The 16,455-nt window shown below is 42.5% G+C and overlaps 2 protein-coding genes across 4 annotated transcripts; one reads left to right on the top strand and one right to left on the bottom strand.

The window, feature by feature from the left end:
• Positions 1–1,479: 1,479 nt before the first annotated feature.
• Positions 1,480–6,662, top strand: LOC119277125 (O-acyltransferase WSD1-like). The gene is made up of 7 exons (XM_037558352.1): positions 1,480–1,910; positions 2,022–2,615; positions 4,514–4,580; positions 4,669–4,745; positions 5,092–5,307; positions 5,517–5,654; positions 6,293–6,662. The coding sequence occupies exons 1-7, from the start codon at positions 1,677–1,679 to the stop codon at positions 6,458–6,460; spliced, it is 1,494 nt and encodes a 497-aa protein (XP_037414249.1). The 5' UTR covers positions 1,480–1,676; the 3' UTR covers positions 6,461–6,662.
• LOC119277123 (protein PLASTID TRANSCRIPTIONALLY ACTIVE 12, chloroplastic-like) lies at positions 5,282–13,081 on the bottom strand. 3 transcript variants are annotated; one of them, XM_037558350.1, is made up of 12 exons: positions 12,826–13,081; positions 12,655–12,716; positions 11,895–12,560; positions 11,170–11,282; positions 10,425–10,687; positions 9,652–9,773; positions 8,044–8,121; positions 7,887–7,943; positions 7,660–7,725; positions 7,320–7,418; positions 6,914–7,049; positions 5,282–5,688 (listed from the first exon to the last, which is right to left on the bottom strand). In XM_037558350.1, exons 1-11 carry the CDS (start codon positions 12,857–12,859, stop codon positions 6,954–6,956), a joined length of 1,656 nt encoding a protein of 551 aa, XP_037414247.1. In that variant the 5' UTR covers positions 12,860–13,081; the 3' UTR covers positions 5,282–5,688; positions 6,914–6,953. The 3 variants fall into 3 exon arrangements, with proteins under 3 accessions (XP_037414247.1, XP_037414246.1, XP_037414248.1); XM_037558349.1 differs by having other exon boundaries at positions 5,282–5,682; XM_037558351.1 differs by having other exon boundaries at positions 5,282–5,677.
• Positions 13,082–16,455: the final 3,374 nt, after the last annotated feature.

The following is a 16,455-nucleotide window of genomic DNA, read 5'->3' as shown; positions in this document are numbered from 1 at the left end:
CACACACACACACACACACACCACCAAATGACTATGGCCAATCTCAATGTTGTCTATTGCGAACAACTTCCAGAAGACACTTTCCCGGGTCTCTTGAGCATAATTTGAAATGGTGTAAACATGGTCCAAGGTTCATTGAACTGAATGTGGTGTTGCATTCTTTCTGGATGGAGTGGGCGCAACTGCTATTATCTTACAAGATGATAGAGGTAATTTCTTGGCTACTCAATGCAAGTTTATCCCATATGATGCCGACATAATTACCACAGAAGCAATGGCTATGACAGATGGTCTGGAACTTGCTCCCTTGGCTTCAACCGGATAGAGGCGGAATCTGACTCTCTTCAAGTGATTAATTTTTGCACTGGGCAAACAAGATGGTGGGATGCGGCAACGACAATTTTCAGGAGCGCGTGGATGCAACTACAATGATTGGGGAAATCATATTTAAGCATTGTTTTCGTACAACTAATCAAGTGACTCGTGTGCTAGCAAACAATAGTTTTTTTTAAGTTGCTAGCAAACTATAGTTATTGTAAGAAGTCCTTTTTTTAGTTAGTTGGATGAGCCTCCTGGCTTTGTTGTCAGCAAACTCACGGACGATGTAATATTATTTTGATTTTAATAAAGCTAGCGATGAAGACATTCTCTAAAGAAATAGATACTCCCTTCATTCCAATGAATAAGGCGGCACGCTTCCTAAAATTCAACTTTGACCGTAAATTACGTCAATAGTATGTATCTTTGTGACTTCAAAAATATACTATTGAAAACTTCATTTCAATACGAATTCAATGATATACTTTTTACTACATATAACCCACATTTGATTGGTCAAATTTATGATCAAAGTTGAATTTCAAGATGCGTGTGCGTCTTATTCATTGGAATGGAGGGAGAGTAGAAGATAGATATAGTAGTAGATAGATGTTTAAATGAACGTAATAGGTTATAATTTGTCTTTAAGCATAATCCCACTTAAAGTGAACGTCTTCAAGCAAAATTAGCATGCTTGCCCAATAAATGGCGTCAAGACTGCACCCTGTATATATATGCACACAAGAATAAATGTTGTTGGTGACCCGTGACAGGTTGAAAGACCTTGACCGCGCACGGAATGCCAGTAACCATCCGTACAGTTCACCACAAACACCAGCTAACCGCATATAGATATGAGAGAGACGTGCACGTAGCTAGTAGCTGAATTCAGAGTCTTGCAAGCTGAGCACTAGTTTGAGAGAGAGCCAGAGGGTATTATTTACTATTTTTAACAATTTCGCTTTTGGTAAAAATAGTTACATACACATGATTGTACCTCAACAAAGCGATCAAATTTGACGAAGCTACTAGTACCAAAGTCAGTGTCATCTTCGCCATCCCTTTCCATTGTACAATCGACGTTAATACCATATCTTTCATGGTGTAAACATGCAGGTACCATGGCATAACGATCGTCAACGGATCATCAACGATCCAGCACCAGCAGTCTCTCCTCTGGGCCGGATTAGCGAGCATTAACACTTTTAGTTGGCAGCTAGCAGAAGAGACGTGAAGCAGAGACAAGGATATGGTTCTTCCTTAATTTAAAATCGGAGCTGACCAATCCAATCCTATTATTATAGCACACACGTACGGCGCACCCCTCGAGTGACTGGGCAAACAATTAAGCAGCAAAAATGGACGCCGCCACCCTGCGGAAGCGGCCGCTCTCGGTCAAGACGGCCGCCGGACGCGAAGGGCGGACGGCGCCGGAAGCAGAGCTGGGGGAGCCGGTCAGCCCCTCCGCGAGGCTCGTGGAGGACTTCTACATCATCGTCCTCATGGGCGCCTCCACGCCCCTCAACCTCCCCGCCCTCCGCGCCGGCATCGAGGCCCAGCTCGCACGCTACCCACACTTCCGCAGCATCCAGGTATGTAGCGTACGTTCCATCGCAGCATCACCATGCATGCATATGCATGCCTCTCCACGCCAGGACACAAGTTTTTTTTCCCTAAGTGATTGGATATGGTCGCCGGTGCAGGTGACGGACAAGGACGACAACCTGCGGTGGGCGCCGACGACGGTGAACGTGGACAACCACCTGATCCGCCCGACGCTGGACCCGGCCTCCGTGGCGGCCAACCCGGACAAGGCCGTGGAGGACTACGTGGCGTCCCTGTCCACGCTGCCCATGGACCGGTCCCAGCCGCTCTGGGAGTTCCACCTGTTCGACTTCCCGACCTCCGAGGCGACGTCCACCGCGGCCATCCGCGTGCACCACTCCCTCGGGGACGGCATGTCGCTGCTCACGCTCCTCATGGCCTGCACGCGCAGCGCCGCCGACCCGACCAGGCTGCCGGCCATGCCGCCGCTGCCATCGCGCACGGGCGCCATCTACGAGCGCCCGCGCCCTTCGGCGGGCGTCCTGGCGTACCTCCTCTGGGTCTGGTCGTTCGTCGTGCTCGCCTGGCACACCGTGGTGGACGTCGTCGGCTTCTTCGCGACCATACTGTTCTTGAAGGATCCGCACACGCTGTTCAAGCGGGTGAACCACGCGGAGACGCAACGCAAGCGCATCGTGCACCGGAGGCTTAGCCTCGACGACGTCAAGTTCGTCAAGAACGCCATGAAATGCGTAAGAGCCTTTGTTTTCTCATTTTCCTTGAGATGCTCTTTGCAATATTGTGAGTGGCATGTTGAAATGTTCAGTATTCTTTAACATGCATGGCCTTAGACCTCACGACTTTTAGCTAAAACTATTTTGTAAAAATATGGTATGAATTTTGCGTACTCTCTTGAAAAATAAAGGCAATTTCCAATGAATGGTAGCACCAGCAATTTAAGATACATCAACCTTGGATTGAAGAACTAAACTACACGGTGCGTATGTGCTTCATTTGTTGTAGCTAAACTTCTTCCATCTTCTATATCCAAATAGTTAGTCTCATTACTAGATTTTTCTACATATGTGAGCTTTCACATCACCTCAATTATTGGTAGATGTCCGATCCAAATTGTCTCCATGCGTGCTTCATTTGCATGTGGTCATAAGTTAAAATTGTGTCCATGCGTGCTTCATTTGCATGTGGTCATAAGTTACTTCTTTTGCATTAAGCTATCCATGAACCATGTCACCATCAAATCATGCATGTATTTTTTTTAAGCCATGTATGTATTCATTTACATTTTTGCATTAATCTATGAATTCAAACCATGACACCTCATCAAGTCAATCACGTCTTCTTTTTCGGGATAAATTTTCCTTTTTTTTATATATCATTTTGTCACATACTTCATAGGTTTTGTTGTTTCTAGAATGCAAAATAAGTAGATCTTTACTTTTTTTCATTAGTTTTAGTTGGCTTTAAAGAACCTATTTATGCATTTGTTTAACACGGTTCCCACGGCAACACATGCCGGGCATCATCTAGTTTAATTAGTTGTAGGATCTTATGTGAAGACTTAAGTGGTAGGGGAAGCGGCGAGCACTAGGGGAATTCACACTGTATGAAAATATACATAGGAACTTGTGTTTGAGATCGCTTCTTTAGAGCAAGTCTAACATGGATGTAGTAGATGGGTTATAATGTAAGAGATATCACATCGGATTCTTTTTTAGTTGAAGGAGAGAGAAAAGAAGTGGGTCGTAGATTTTTAGTCAGTTGTAGCACATGCTCCAACACTGTTTAAAAGAATAAAGTGTGCCACATATGAATGACATAGCATGCCAGCATGGCTAACTCTTGTACTCCCTCCATTCCATTCCACAATGTAGTACGCCCGCGTTTCCCGAGATTGAAGTTTGGCCGCAAATTTAACCAACGAGACGGACTGCGGCGGGAGCAAAAGTTATACCACTGAATTCGTATTTTCGATATGAATCCAGTGGTATAATTTTTGCTCCTGCCGCAGTTGGTCTCGTTGGTTAAATTTACGGTTAAACTTGAATTTCGGAAAGTGCGGGCGCACTATATTGTGGAATGGAGGGAGTATGAGTGAGCCATTAGATTAGCTATAAGTGACTTGGGAACCATATATAGCTGGTTGTTACATGTATTATTAACCTTATGAAGACACCCAACCCATCTCTATCTAGTTAGTTGTCAAGCCGCATCAATGTTTGAGTATGCGCATGGCTTAGCACCAGTACAATGAGAAATCGTGTGTTCTCCGTTTCGGAAAAAAAAATCGTGTGTTCTAGGATCAAGCACCTTTTAGGTATTTGCGATTAAATGAATAATATATTGGAAATTTTACTTTCCGTACTAACTATTGGTCCATTCTATATTTGGCCCTTGAACTCCAATACAAGGCAATACTTAACCTTAAAATTTTAACACCCAGCAAAGTTGGTCCCTAATATTAGTCGAAACAAAACAGCATTGCTTTGTTTTTTCTTCCTGTTATTTTATCTTCTTCTTTTTTGCGAATGTGTTATTTATCTATTCAAAGCGTGGTTGACCTGTTGCTTGCAAGGAGCAGAACTAACATAAAAAAGGAGTACTGCTACATTTTTGGCCTTGTTTGCTGCAGACAGTTAACGATGTGTTGATTGGAGTCACATACGCTGCCCTGTCGCGCTATCACTCCCGAAAGTCAGGTAGTACAAGCTGATTTATTGTTGATTCCTGCCAGAATAGCGACGGCCCTACTAACTGTGCCGTTGCTTGTCCCCTCCTATTTATCAGGTGAAACCGACACTGGCAAAGAGATACGCGTGCGCTCAATGCTTCTTGTCAACTTAAGGCCCACCACAAGCCTACACGTAAGACAATATAATCTCGGTAACATACTCTTTCAGCATTATTATCCATGATCAACATTTCGTTCAACAATTACACAGTTAATGCAGTTTGGAAGTGCTTTCAAATACCAATTCGGTGGAATAACAAAAATTAATGTAAATGGCATCAATTTTCCATCATGAAGTTTATTTTTCTGACAAACATTTGGTGAAAAATGTATCTTGAAAGTTAAAGGCACTGGGGTCCTAAGGATCGCCAAAGATCAAATACACATGAATTGTGTGTTTCTTCTTTTCGGACAAAATGAATTCGGTCTTTCCGTAATAAAGCTGAAGGATAAGATGGTTTCTTGCTACCCGTGAGCAGGCATGTGTTGATATGATAAAGTCGGGCAAAGAAAGCCACGTGAAATGGGGAAATGAACTTGGGTTCATCATCCTTCCGTTCTTCATCGGCATGCACAGTGACCCACTCGACTACGTTCGCAAAGGGAAGAAGGTTGTGGACAGGAAGAAGAGCTCACTGGAGGTGGTATTCACACATGTCGCCGCAGAAGTGATCTTCAAAGTGTTTGGGCTGAAGGTAACATTTTGGTCCTCTATGTCACAGTGCTAAGTGCTAAACATTTAGCTATCCAAGAGAAATGTTGGGCCGCTAATTCTCACAGTACAAGACCATTTTGGGTTAAGTGCCTCTTAACTATCCTGTTTTCTAAAGGGGCCGCTGCACTCATATTTTGAGCCATTTTGGGTTCTTGTTTCTAACGGCGTTGCTACATCTGACGCGAACAGGCAGCTTCGGCTATCTTCCATCGTATGATCTCCCATACCACTATATCGTTCGCCAACATGACTGGCCCGGTTGAACAGGTGGAGTTTTGTGGGCATCCAGTCGTCTTCATCGCCCCTAGCGGCTATGGACCGCCAGAAGTAAGTCCTCCAAACATATGACTCTGCACTACAGCTAAATAAATTAATGGACATGTTAGTGCCCTGTGTGCACCAGAGTTAAATAAATTACTCCCTCTGTCCCAAAATATAAGAACGTTTTTAACACTACACTAGTGTCAAAAACATTCTTATATCATGGGACGGAGGGAGTAGTTAACATGTCAGTGCCCTACATCATCATATCTCGTCAAGCATTTCCTTGTTCAGATGAGCATCGCTGTCACAAGTTGATTACTAAAACAACGTAAATTTTCTATGCGAAAAAAAAACCATACCATGAACCCCCTAATAAAAGGTAACTATGCCAGGCATAGGTAGGGGTCTTCAAACGCGGGTTTGGTAATCCGTTGAAAACCAGTACAGGCAAGTAGCGAGTCCGCAAGGGTATTGGGGTCCATACTTCAAAACAGTTACAAGCAAGCGGTTAGGGCCGTACATAATGGTTTTGCACGGTTGGCCAACCCGCACTTGAACAACCCTGGGTATAGAACTTCTATACCCAGGTATTTATAAGTGTGTGCTGAGTTAGTGATGAATAATCAATTTAGCAGGTCGAAGTGTTTTATGGCATAGAGTTTGTGTTATTTCGTAATTAATTGTTTGGTTTGCTTGTGTAGGCCCTAACCGTGAATTATCAAAGCTATGTCAACACCATCATGATAAATCTAGCACTGGATGAGGGACACTTTCCTGACTATGATGAACTTTTGGATGACTTTGTTGAATCCCTTGAGCATATTAAGAATGCAGCTTCACGCCTTGGAATGCATCATAGGAAGGCCTAAAGCTATTTGCATCAGTGCAACATATTCATGATTTCGCTACTGTGCCATTCAATGTTATTGATGGACTATACTCCCTTTATCCAGAAATGTAAGGTGCATAATTATGCTTGCAGTCAACGACCACCAGTACGTGTAAAAGTACATGGAATGAGCACGCACGAATAATATTATTGTATTTGTCTTGCAACATTCATTTCTGTTATATATCTTTTCACATTTTAACACGCATATTACTATCAAAAATTATAGTCAAAATCGTGCATTCAAGACTGAAAAGTCAAACATGTCTTGCATTTCCGACGAAGGGAGTATGTTTATAGCAACTAAACATAGAAACTCAACCAGCAAACATCGAGTGAGTATGGCTCAGGATTTCCTAGAGCGAACCCTATAGTTAATTTATCAAATTCTAAAAAAGTTGAATAAAAAAAGGTAGGTTGACTATTGACTCACCTTGTGTCATCCGCAAAACAGAAAATAAACACCCGCAATATTACTCATCTTCTTCAAAGTCCATAAGGAAATCAGTAAGGTTCTCAGACTCATTAATAGCGTCTTTAAGTGACATCTGATCTTTCTTTAACTTTTCCTGGAAAGATAAAGAAGAAGCATTATGTGGAATAGAAGTTGCCACAGTTGTGTACGGCATACTCTGAACATGTATCACCATATAATGATATAAATAGTAAAAAGACTCAAAATTTCCATTAATTTACACGAAAAGAAACTAAAACAAATGCACACAATTAGGTAAGACATCCAATATGACCAACAAGAATTTCATTGTTTCAGTGTTACTACAAGCCAAAAGACATAATCAATCTGTTTCCATCAGAAAATGCTTATAATAAAAATGTACCTTTGGTTTTTCGTCCTGCCCAGTAGTCTTTAGAACACTCCAGTTCTGACTCACTTTCCCTTCAACTTCCACAGCCTCATCGCCGCCATCTTCCTCATCCTATAGATAAAGTAGACGATTTCAACGAATTATCAACTTTGATAGGACAAGTATTGAATAGACATCTATTTAGTGCCCCAGTGTTACCAAAAAACTCAAACATCCAGCTCCCCACCAGCATATAGCAAACTGACTATTCTTCTATTGTTGGGGTTGCACATAATAAAAGCATCCATCCAATATTACAACTACAACTATACAGTGTCTACGTTCCAACCAGTAAAGTAGTTCAGTAATATACCTCTAGTGACTCGGGCAGTGCGACAGCTTTGTCAACCTCCTCCTCATCATCACTATCTTCATTGAACTTTCGAAAAGTAGAAAATATCATTGTCAAATGATAACCATTTTTAATGTATAAGATATTTAACACATTCACATAGTTCACATAATTATTTTGTTTTCCTGTAAGATATGCACTGAGGCATTTTTATTGAAACAAAACAAGCACTTCAAATGGACACTCACAGAATGTTCTCCAATATCAACAGCAGTAGCCATGGGATCTTTGACTTCAGGAATGTACTGTCAGCATGGCAGAACATGGATAAGTAAAAGTAAAATTTGCAAGACCTATGATATGCAATCAGTTATAGCCGAATCAGTAGTGCAGTTTAAGGTGTACCGTGATGTCTTGATCGACGTCTTCCTCCTCTTCCATCAAACGTGCATCCAGTTCTTCCTTCGTCATCATTATCCCATGCTGAAAGGAGAAAGTGCAATACATAAAGTTACGATACAATTGTTAAGGAGTATTAGTATTGGTCTAGGAGTCATTATTAGTCTATGTTTAGTTTCCTTACACCTCAGGTCATGTGTAATATATATATGCCCCTTGGGCCTTCAATAAAGATAAGTTGCTTTCCTAACATGGTATTAGAGCTTAGGGGGGTTTTTTTCGGGCGCCGCAACTCGCCCTCCCGATCCAATCTCTCGCCTCACTGCTGCTCCCTCCCGAGACGTGCGCTGTCTGCCGCCTCAACCGGTTGCCATCAAGATCGACGCCCAAGCAACTCCACCTGCTGCTCCAAGCCGCCCGGCAAGCCTACTGGATCGGGCGCTGCTCAGGCCGCTGCTCCCAAATCTGGAGGACGCCTCTCCCGGTCCGATCGAAGTCGATAGCTACCTGCACGCCATGATGTCCGCTGGTGCTAGCTGCTACTTGCTACCATGAGGTGCTGTCCGCTGCTACGTGGTGCTACCTGTAGCTAGCTACTTTCTCCTGCTACGTGTTGCTGGAGTGCTCCTACCTACTGCTTTGCTGCTGCGTTTGCTCCTGCCTGCTAGCTGCTGCCTTTCCGCAACGTACATGGCCGCGTGCTAGCTTCTGCTCCACTCTGATCTTGATTTTTTCAACAACAAAAAAAAAGTCCAATGTCTTCTGCATACATGATGGCTTTTGCATCGTTTTCTCGTGTGTGCTTTCCTTCTAGCTTCATATTTTTCGCTGTGTCCACCAAATCCGTTGATATTTTGTGTTTTCTCATGCCATGCGAGTCCACCAAACATATGTCCGTCAGCCTTTTTCTGGTCATTGTCCTCTGTATAGGATTTCTGTGGCCTCTCTTTGCATTGTTGATCTAAGCCCATTCTCTTGCCGCCGAGCTTCTTTCGCCGTCGGTTTTCATGGGCCGTGATTCGTTAAGCAATGCTTTTTCTCTTGATGTGCCATCTTCTTTTGACAATCCATCTTCTCTTGATACTTCTCTTGTATCTTCTATTGATGCAGTGTCTTCCTCTGATGTGCTATCTCTTCGTTATACCCTTTGGCGACTCAACAGGTTTTGAAGACTCTTCATGCTACGACGACACTCTCAAGACGCGGATTTGGATTATCATTTTTTTTTTAGTATTACACTTCTTCAAATGCAATGCTATTGCATACGCTTTGCATTTGAGGGGGGGTGTTAAGGAGTATTAGTATTGGTCTAGGAGTCATTATTAGTCTATGTTTAGTTTCCTTACACCTCAGGTCATGTGTAATATATATATGCCCCTTGGGCCTTCAATAAAGTTAAGTTGCTTTCCTAACAACAATTACTCCTATTAGCGACACATGTGACACGATTAACATTTTTAGTGCTGAGTGATGTGTTATATAGTACTAAAGACCCTTAGAAAGTTCATTCATATTTATGGTGTTATGGATCTCCAGAACAACTAAAAACCATGAATCTAGTAAACCTTAGCTGGCACAGTGTAAAATGCTTTATGTGGGACTGCTGCCCCGTACCTCCATCAAATAAGGTACAACTTCAGGGGTAGGCTCATGAAACTCCGGACTCCTGTAGTCAATCACTTCATCAGGATCCTGAACATAGTTCACAGTTGGGTAAACAGGATCGCCACCCCAAACTGCATATTTAAATGTCAAATGATTAAGTCCAAGTTATTATATACCCTAATACAGTTGCATAAGTTCAAACAAGTCAAACAATTAACTTTATTTTATTCCAAGAGTGACTGATACTTCAGATGTAAAAAGATAAGAATTGTTCAAAAATATTTAATGCAAAAGTGGCATGTGAATGATGAAACTGAAGAGAAATGATAAGTCATATTGTGTTCAACTCCAATGAGTTCTTTTCCTAGGTAAACCTGGTAAGTAGGCAGGAGCTGACAATTGTTTCTCTGTCTTTTGCATTAAGTTCCAGAAATGCATGTTTGAAGCAGTGAATAGAACTATATAAAAAATTACCAAGCAGCTTCTTCATTAAATGCATTCTAAGGCACACGGCAGCAGCTCTTAAATACTTAACTCAAATTATATTATGTAGGAAAAAATCTAGATCATACCCTAAGGTTTGGGGCCAAGTCGGGACAACTCCCTGAGCGTTAACACCATCTAAGCAACCCCTTAATTAAATACCGTTTAAAACCATCTAGACTTTGCAGGATTATTAGAAAAGCTAATGTAAGATGAACTGCACATAACTACTCGGCAAAAGCAGCTTCTCGATGTCAGCAAGATAAATCAATCGAAAATTGGGCCAAAAAAAATAATACTCTGTTTAATCTGGTCTTCACGCATCCTCATTGCCAAAGGATCTCGTTGTATACGAACATCAGTGCCCATCATGATACGATATTCCCCAGCAGTTTGGTATTGAAACATTGTTATAAGTTGAGTATTCTCATCTTCACCAGTCTCCTCAAAGTGCTTCTGAATGGCTTCCCATGATGTGTCCTTTTGTTTATATGCTTCTACCCATTCTGAATAGTATGCAATTGGTCCTATTTCTTCTAGTCTCCTTTGTTCTGCTTCTAACCTGTGTTTATTGCGTATCAAATATAAGAGCCACTGCTAAACAAGATAGTAATTTAGCCCTTACAAGTTACTGACAATGTCGTGCTGAAAAAGCACTTGTCTGCCATGCTGAAAAACAGTTGTCCAGAAGTATTTTGTAATACAAACTATAGATAGATTTATAACTAGAACAGTACAGGCTTTGGTCAAAGTTCTGCCAGTGACGTATAAACCCATGGGTATTGGGCCTATATAATGTTCCACCACATATTGGTTACGATGCAACGCAAGGAGATTTGTAATGGAAGATGTGTTCAAATGAATGTTTCAGAATATGGCGGGAAAATGCGCTATACAATGCTAATGGTATTACAAGTATTGGGAAGAACAATAAAGATTCAACATGAAGAGGAAGGTGTGCACAACTGCACATATGCAATGAAATGGTCCAACAAAGCTGCAGCATATACTTATGAGCAATAACTATTGTGGTATTTAGCCAACCTTTCCTCTTTGTGTAAATGTCTTCTTGTCTTGGCAAGAGCAGCTTCTGTTCTTGTAGGGTGATCTCCAAATATTTTAATCTGCCCAGTCTCGGCCATTGCCTTTGCAAAGACCTAAAAAGAACAAAACCAGCATTACAATGTGGATCAAAATTGAAGCATATCATGGAGCTGGATGTGTCATAAAAACTAATTTGAACTAGGGCAAAAATAAAAATAAAAGACTGAATCAGGCACATAACATTAACTCGTAAACTGTACGACAAGATAATGCTTGCATGCCACAGTGCAAGCAATGCACACACATTACCAGTAGCAGAGTTAAAAGGGATGAGAGGGTCATTTGATATTTTAACACCCTACCCATACGCAAAATATTGGCTTCGTCACTGTCTACACCACTCTGTTCACATTTACATTACACTCTAGAAGATGCATTGGAAAATCATGACAAGCTAGCTTGAACCTGACAATGGTTCACACATACAGAATGACAGAAGGGCACAGTGGCATCGTTATGCCCTAGTGCAACTAGTGTCTGTGCTACCTGGACTAGGCACAAAAAAACTAGGATAGTAATTCCACATAATTGTGGTGCGGTAGAAGAATATGATTCTCTGCTGTGTAGCTTATATTCTACTAACTGGCAATGTTGACAATAGGTAGACAGCCACAATATAAGCTATCACAGGCCATCATTATAAGTGCGGGCAATTGAGAACTAACCGTGTCAACATCTGGGCGCCTCCTCTGCCATCTTGACCACATTTCTGTCTCGGACTTCCTCCTCCAATTCCACCAGAGCTCCTCGCTCGATTTCGGTTCCTCTGCCAACATCGCCTTTGCTGGGTCAACAAATGGGTGTGGCCGCCCCATCATCTTGTCCATCTCATACTCGCTCAAACTCTCCTCCTTGGGCGCCTCGTAGATGACATATTCATTCAGCGAATCATTTGTTTCCTCCAACGTATCATCTAGTGGAACCTCAGTGGCCACAATGAACTCGCCGTCATCTCCACTGGTCTCCGCACCGCCCGCCGCTGATGCGGACGCTGCCTGCCCCTTGTACCCTTTCCTCCTGCTTCCGGGTTTCTTGCCAAGAGACGGAGTCCCGGCCGACTCCCCGACCGGTGCAGGTGCACGGGCAGCACGGACGCGGGCTGCAGTGCCCTCCGGCCAGTACTCCTGCCCAGGTATGCTTGCGCGGGCACCTGACGCCGGCTCGAGCTGACCAGACGTGGAGTCGAAGTAACTGGAGTACGGTGGCGCTTCGATCTTCGACGGATCAAAATGGATGGACTCGTCCTTGACGCACCTGATCGTGCATCTCCGCGCTCTGGTCGGCGCGACTGACCCTACCTTTCTCCGCTGACGCAAACTAGCAAACACCTTCTGCGCAAGCACCAAAGGACCTAAATTTTAGCACAGTGAGCAACTGCCCGCAGCCAATTTTCGACAACTTGGAGCGTCAAAGGCAGGTAATTACCGAAGGCTTGCAGAAGCTCGGAACCGGCACGGCGGTGGAGGCAGCAGGCGGCGGCGACATGCCTGCAGAGTGCTCGACGGAAAGTGGGGGTTAGCGGGGAGGTCAAATTCTCAGGTCCGTCCGCGGAGTAGAACGGGGGTTTGAAGCTTGAAATGAGGAACATGACGTTACCTGGGAAGAGCCAAGGGTGGGAGCAAGACGCCATGGTTCTTAGCCCGACGCTGCGGTTGGTGGTGACCGCGGGGCCCGAAATCGAGGAGGATGAAGAAGCTGGAGGAGGGGGGTTCAAGAAGCGGAGAGGGGGTTAGAGTTATCTGGATTTAGGTGCTGGGAAGATGGGAGCGTGAGTGGGTAGAGCTAGCCGTGTGTTCCTCCCATGGTTAGGCTGGCTCGGTACCAAGGTTTTTCGTTCAGGATAACGAGCAAGAAGAAAGGGGTTCCGGCTGGGTATCATCTTTGAAACCAGGGTTTTTCAGGGGATTTCTTAGGTGCTACAAAATGTCCCGCTCTCTCTTTTTATTCTTTCTTATTTTATTTTATTTTATTGAGAAATGTCCCGCTCTATCTTTGTCAGCGGGTCGCATTCCGTTAAGTCGATAAATAAGATCTTATTTTTTCAAAAAGCGGAGGTCGTGTATTAGAATTGATTTACCCTTACAAAGTCATTCTTGTAGAAACTTAAAATTACACATAGGTTTTTGGGAAAATAGACACTGCCTTCCTCTTGCACTAGTCGACGGCACGCCGCGAGCGAAACTTGATACCGCCTATGAACCCCCAAAACACCATAAGAGTTTAAGTTGTCAGAACTAGCAGATGCTGACGACGATGATCTGAAACACAAATCACCGTCCCACAGAAAAGAAGACGATGACCCAAAGTCATCGATGGCGTCAAAACTTGCCAAACACTGTTGGTGAGTGGAGTCAAGGACCAAAACACGAAGTTATGACTATGGTTAGGTCTTGGTAAATACCAAACTTTGATAGGGTTTCAATAAATATCTAGTCTCTCCAACTCCAAAAAAAAGGCCTATAAAATATAAAGTTAAGCCAAATGATGCAATATTTAACCAACTTTATAAGGAAAACTGTCAACATCTACAATACTATATATGAAAATATATTCATTTGTGTATGTAATGATATTGATTTGGTATCGTAGTTTGATATATTTTCTAAAAGATTAGTCAAAGTTTGCACCATTTGATTTCAAAGAAAATTTATAAGCCTTCTTTTCATAGACGGAGGGAGTACTAACCAAATTTGATGCAACATTATAATCGTACTTTGTTTTTGTTTTTGTGTTCTTGTAAACTCAGGAAAAACTTGCGGTACTTTTGCATGCATAGCAATGTGACAATTTTCTCTATACTTTTTCCAAAAAGGGATTACCCCGGCCTCTACATCACAGAATGCATACAACCATATTATTAATCATGAAATAAGTTCAAGCCACCGAGTTCCAGACAGCAAAACAAATAAAAAGAAAACACGACCACAACCGGTCGAACTCGAGATTACATGGCTCATCTACATAATATATGAGTGGCTCAAAACCTAACTGGTTGAATAAACCATGCACATATGGTTCCAGGCGGCTCCACCCAGAGGCCATAGGCGCCCGTGTGTTCACATGTTGTAGTGATGATCATGTTGGGATTGAAGCCATAGCCATGTAGATTACCTGCAAGAAATTAAAGACAGACGATCTATTAGAAACATAATCATTCCGGCAATTTCATATTTTCGACGGAGTGGCACAAACCCCCACACGGGTTAGATTAATCAACATCAACCTAGAAACCAAATGATCCACTTAGTCCATTATTCACCTAGTAATACGAAATTGAATGTTCAAAGGGATAGCCCCATGGATACAGACCGTCGAATCCGCTTTTCTGAACTCAATATATGAGTATTGTACAAATAATGGAGTGTTATCCAACCAGGTATTTTCCCACATACTCGCCGAATGGCCATCACCAACCATAAAGGAACCGCTCTTAAAAAAGAATTTTGACCTTTATCAAGCCCCTCCAAAACGGTGAATCAGTAGGCTTAGCATCTACTTGGGATAACATCTGGGAGTTCGGGTATTTGTTATGCAGTAACTCTTGCCAATCACCTTCTTCATTAAGTAGTTTATATAGCCATTTGATGAGTAAACACTTGTTTCTGATTTTGAGATTCTCAATTCCCAACCCACCTTGATCCTTAGCCCTACACAAAACATTCCATTTAGCAAGTCTGTACTTTTGTTTCTGCTCCTCGCATTGCCAAAAGGACCTTAAGTAGAAGTGTAACCTTTTCAACACGCCTTTAGGTATCTCGAAAAAGGATAGCCTAAACATCGGTAAACTATTAAGGACAACATTGATGAGATTAAGTCATCCTCCATATGACAAAAGCTTACCCTTTCAACTATTCAGCTTCTTTTTGAAGCGGTCATCATTGATTTGCCGTTCCTTGTTGATGAGCTTATGGTGATGAATGGGAATCCCGAGGAACGTAAAGGTAAGAGATCCCATCTCATAGACAAATAGTTGCTTCTAGTGACCCTCCTATTTGGCCTTGCCAAAACAGAAGAGCTCACTTTTGTGTAACTTGATTTTGGGACCTTATTTGAAAAGACATATGATCAACTTCGTATTAATTATTCGTGGAAGGTCGTGTTTTATTAAAATTAGAGTGCCATGCGCATACTACAGGACGACAGACACACCTCCATCAACCAGATGCGGATAAGCCCCCAACATAACTATCCTCCTTAGCCTTTGCTATGTGAATAGCGAACATATTCACCTCAATATTAAATAAAACTAGTGACATGTGGTCACCTTGCCATAATCCCTTCTGGGTTTGGAGATAATGATCGGTGTCGCCGTTGACCTTAACCCCAACACTCCCTCCCTGAACGAAAGAAGCCACTTGTTGCCTCCATTCGGCCAAAACCTTTCATGTAAAGGGTTTGTTGAAGAAAATACCACTTTACTTTATCATAGGTCTTTTCCAAGTCCATCTTGAAGATAACTCCATGAAGTTTCTTAGTGTTGAGCTCAGTCTCGTGAAGGACAATCACTCCCTCAAGAATATTACGACCAGGCATAAACACCGTCTGCGTTGGGCACAACGACCATATGAGGAATAGTAGACAATCTATCAGTGTCCACCTTTGTGAAGATTTTAAAACTGACATGGAGCAAGCAAATGGGCTAAATTGCTCAATCCGAACAACATCCACTTTCTTGGGTAAAAGTGTGAGAATTCCAAAAGTTAAGACGAAACAACGAAAGATCATCATTGTATAAGTCCTCAAACATTGGAAGAAGATCAACCTTAATGACCCCCAACATTTCCGATAGAACTCAGTGGGGAAAGCATCTGGTGCCGAACATGCAAAGTGTATAAATTTCCTTCCGTGACCGTTGTTGCTACCTACACACGGTGAGAATCGATAGGAACATCTCCTCCCACTGAACGAATATCGCTGAAGTCTGAAATAAATTAAGGAAAATGTGAGCACCAGTGCCTAGTTTAGGACTTGAACCATGGTGGGCTGGTTTCATCATAAAGAACCTAACCATCTGAGCTAGGCTTAGTTTGCTTTAATCCATTTTTTAGGTGTTAATCTAATTTATTGATTAGCATGCAAAGGTCAAGAACTAGCACCAACTAATTACCAACTACTCTCTCCAAAATAAAAACAAGAGCCTAAACTATTATCCTGTTTTCTCCCAAAGCAAGCCTCATGGTCATTTGGACCAATCACAAGCCAAGTTGAGTGGCTGAACAACTATAT

This window comes from Triticum dicoccoides, chromosome 3B (assembly GCF_002162155.2).
Source record: "Triticum dicoccoides isolate Atlit2015 ecotype Zavitan chromosome 3B, WEW_v2.0, whole genome shotgun sequence".
NCBI lineage: Eukaryota > Viridiplantae > Streptophyta > Magnoliopsida > Poales > Poaceae > Triticum > Triticum dicoccoides.
Note: the sequence above shows the minus strand (reverse complement) of the source record. Positions and strands in the feature narration are given on the sequence as shown.

Excerpts from the sequence above, each read along its gene's own strand:
- LOC119277125 (XM_037558352.1), top strand. The coding sequence starts at position 1,677 with ATGGACGCCGCCACCCTGCGGAAGCGGCCGCTCTCGGTCAAGACGGCC. Across the intron at positions 2,616-4,513 it reads TCAAGAACGCCATGAAATGC|ACAGTTAACGATGTGTTGAT; the intron begins GTAAGAGCCTTT and ends TGTTTGCTGCAG. Across the intron at positions 5,308-5,516 it reads TCAAAGTGTTTGGGCTGAAG|GCAGCTTCGGCTATCTTCCA; the intron begins GTAACATTTTGG and ends TGACGCGAACAG.
- LOC119277123 (XM_037558350.1), bottom strand. The coding sequence starts at position 12,859 with ATGGCGTCTTGCTCCCACCCTTGGCTCTTCCCAG. Across the intron at positions 10,688-11,169 it reads CATTTACACAAAGAGGAAAG|GTTAGAAGCAGAACAAAGGA; the intron begins GTTGGCTAAATA and ends CAATAAACACAG. Across the intron at positions 7,726-7,886 it reads TTGATATTGGAGAACATTCT|TTCAATGAAGATAGTGATGA; the intron begins GTGAGTGTCCAT and ends ACTTTTCGAAAG.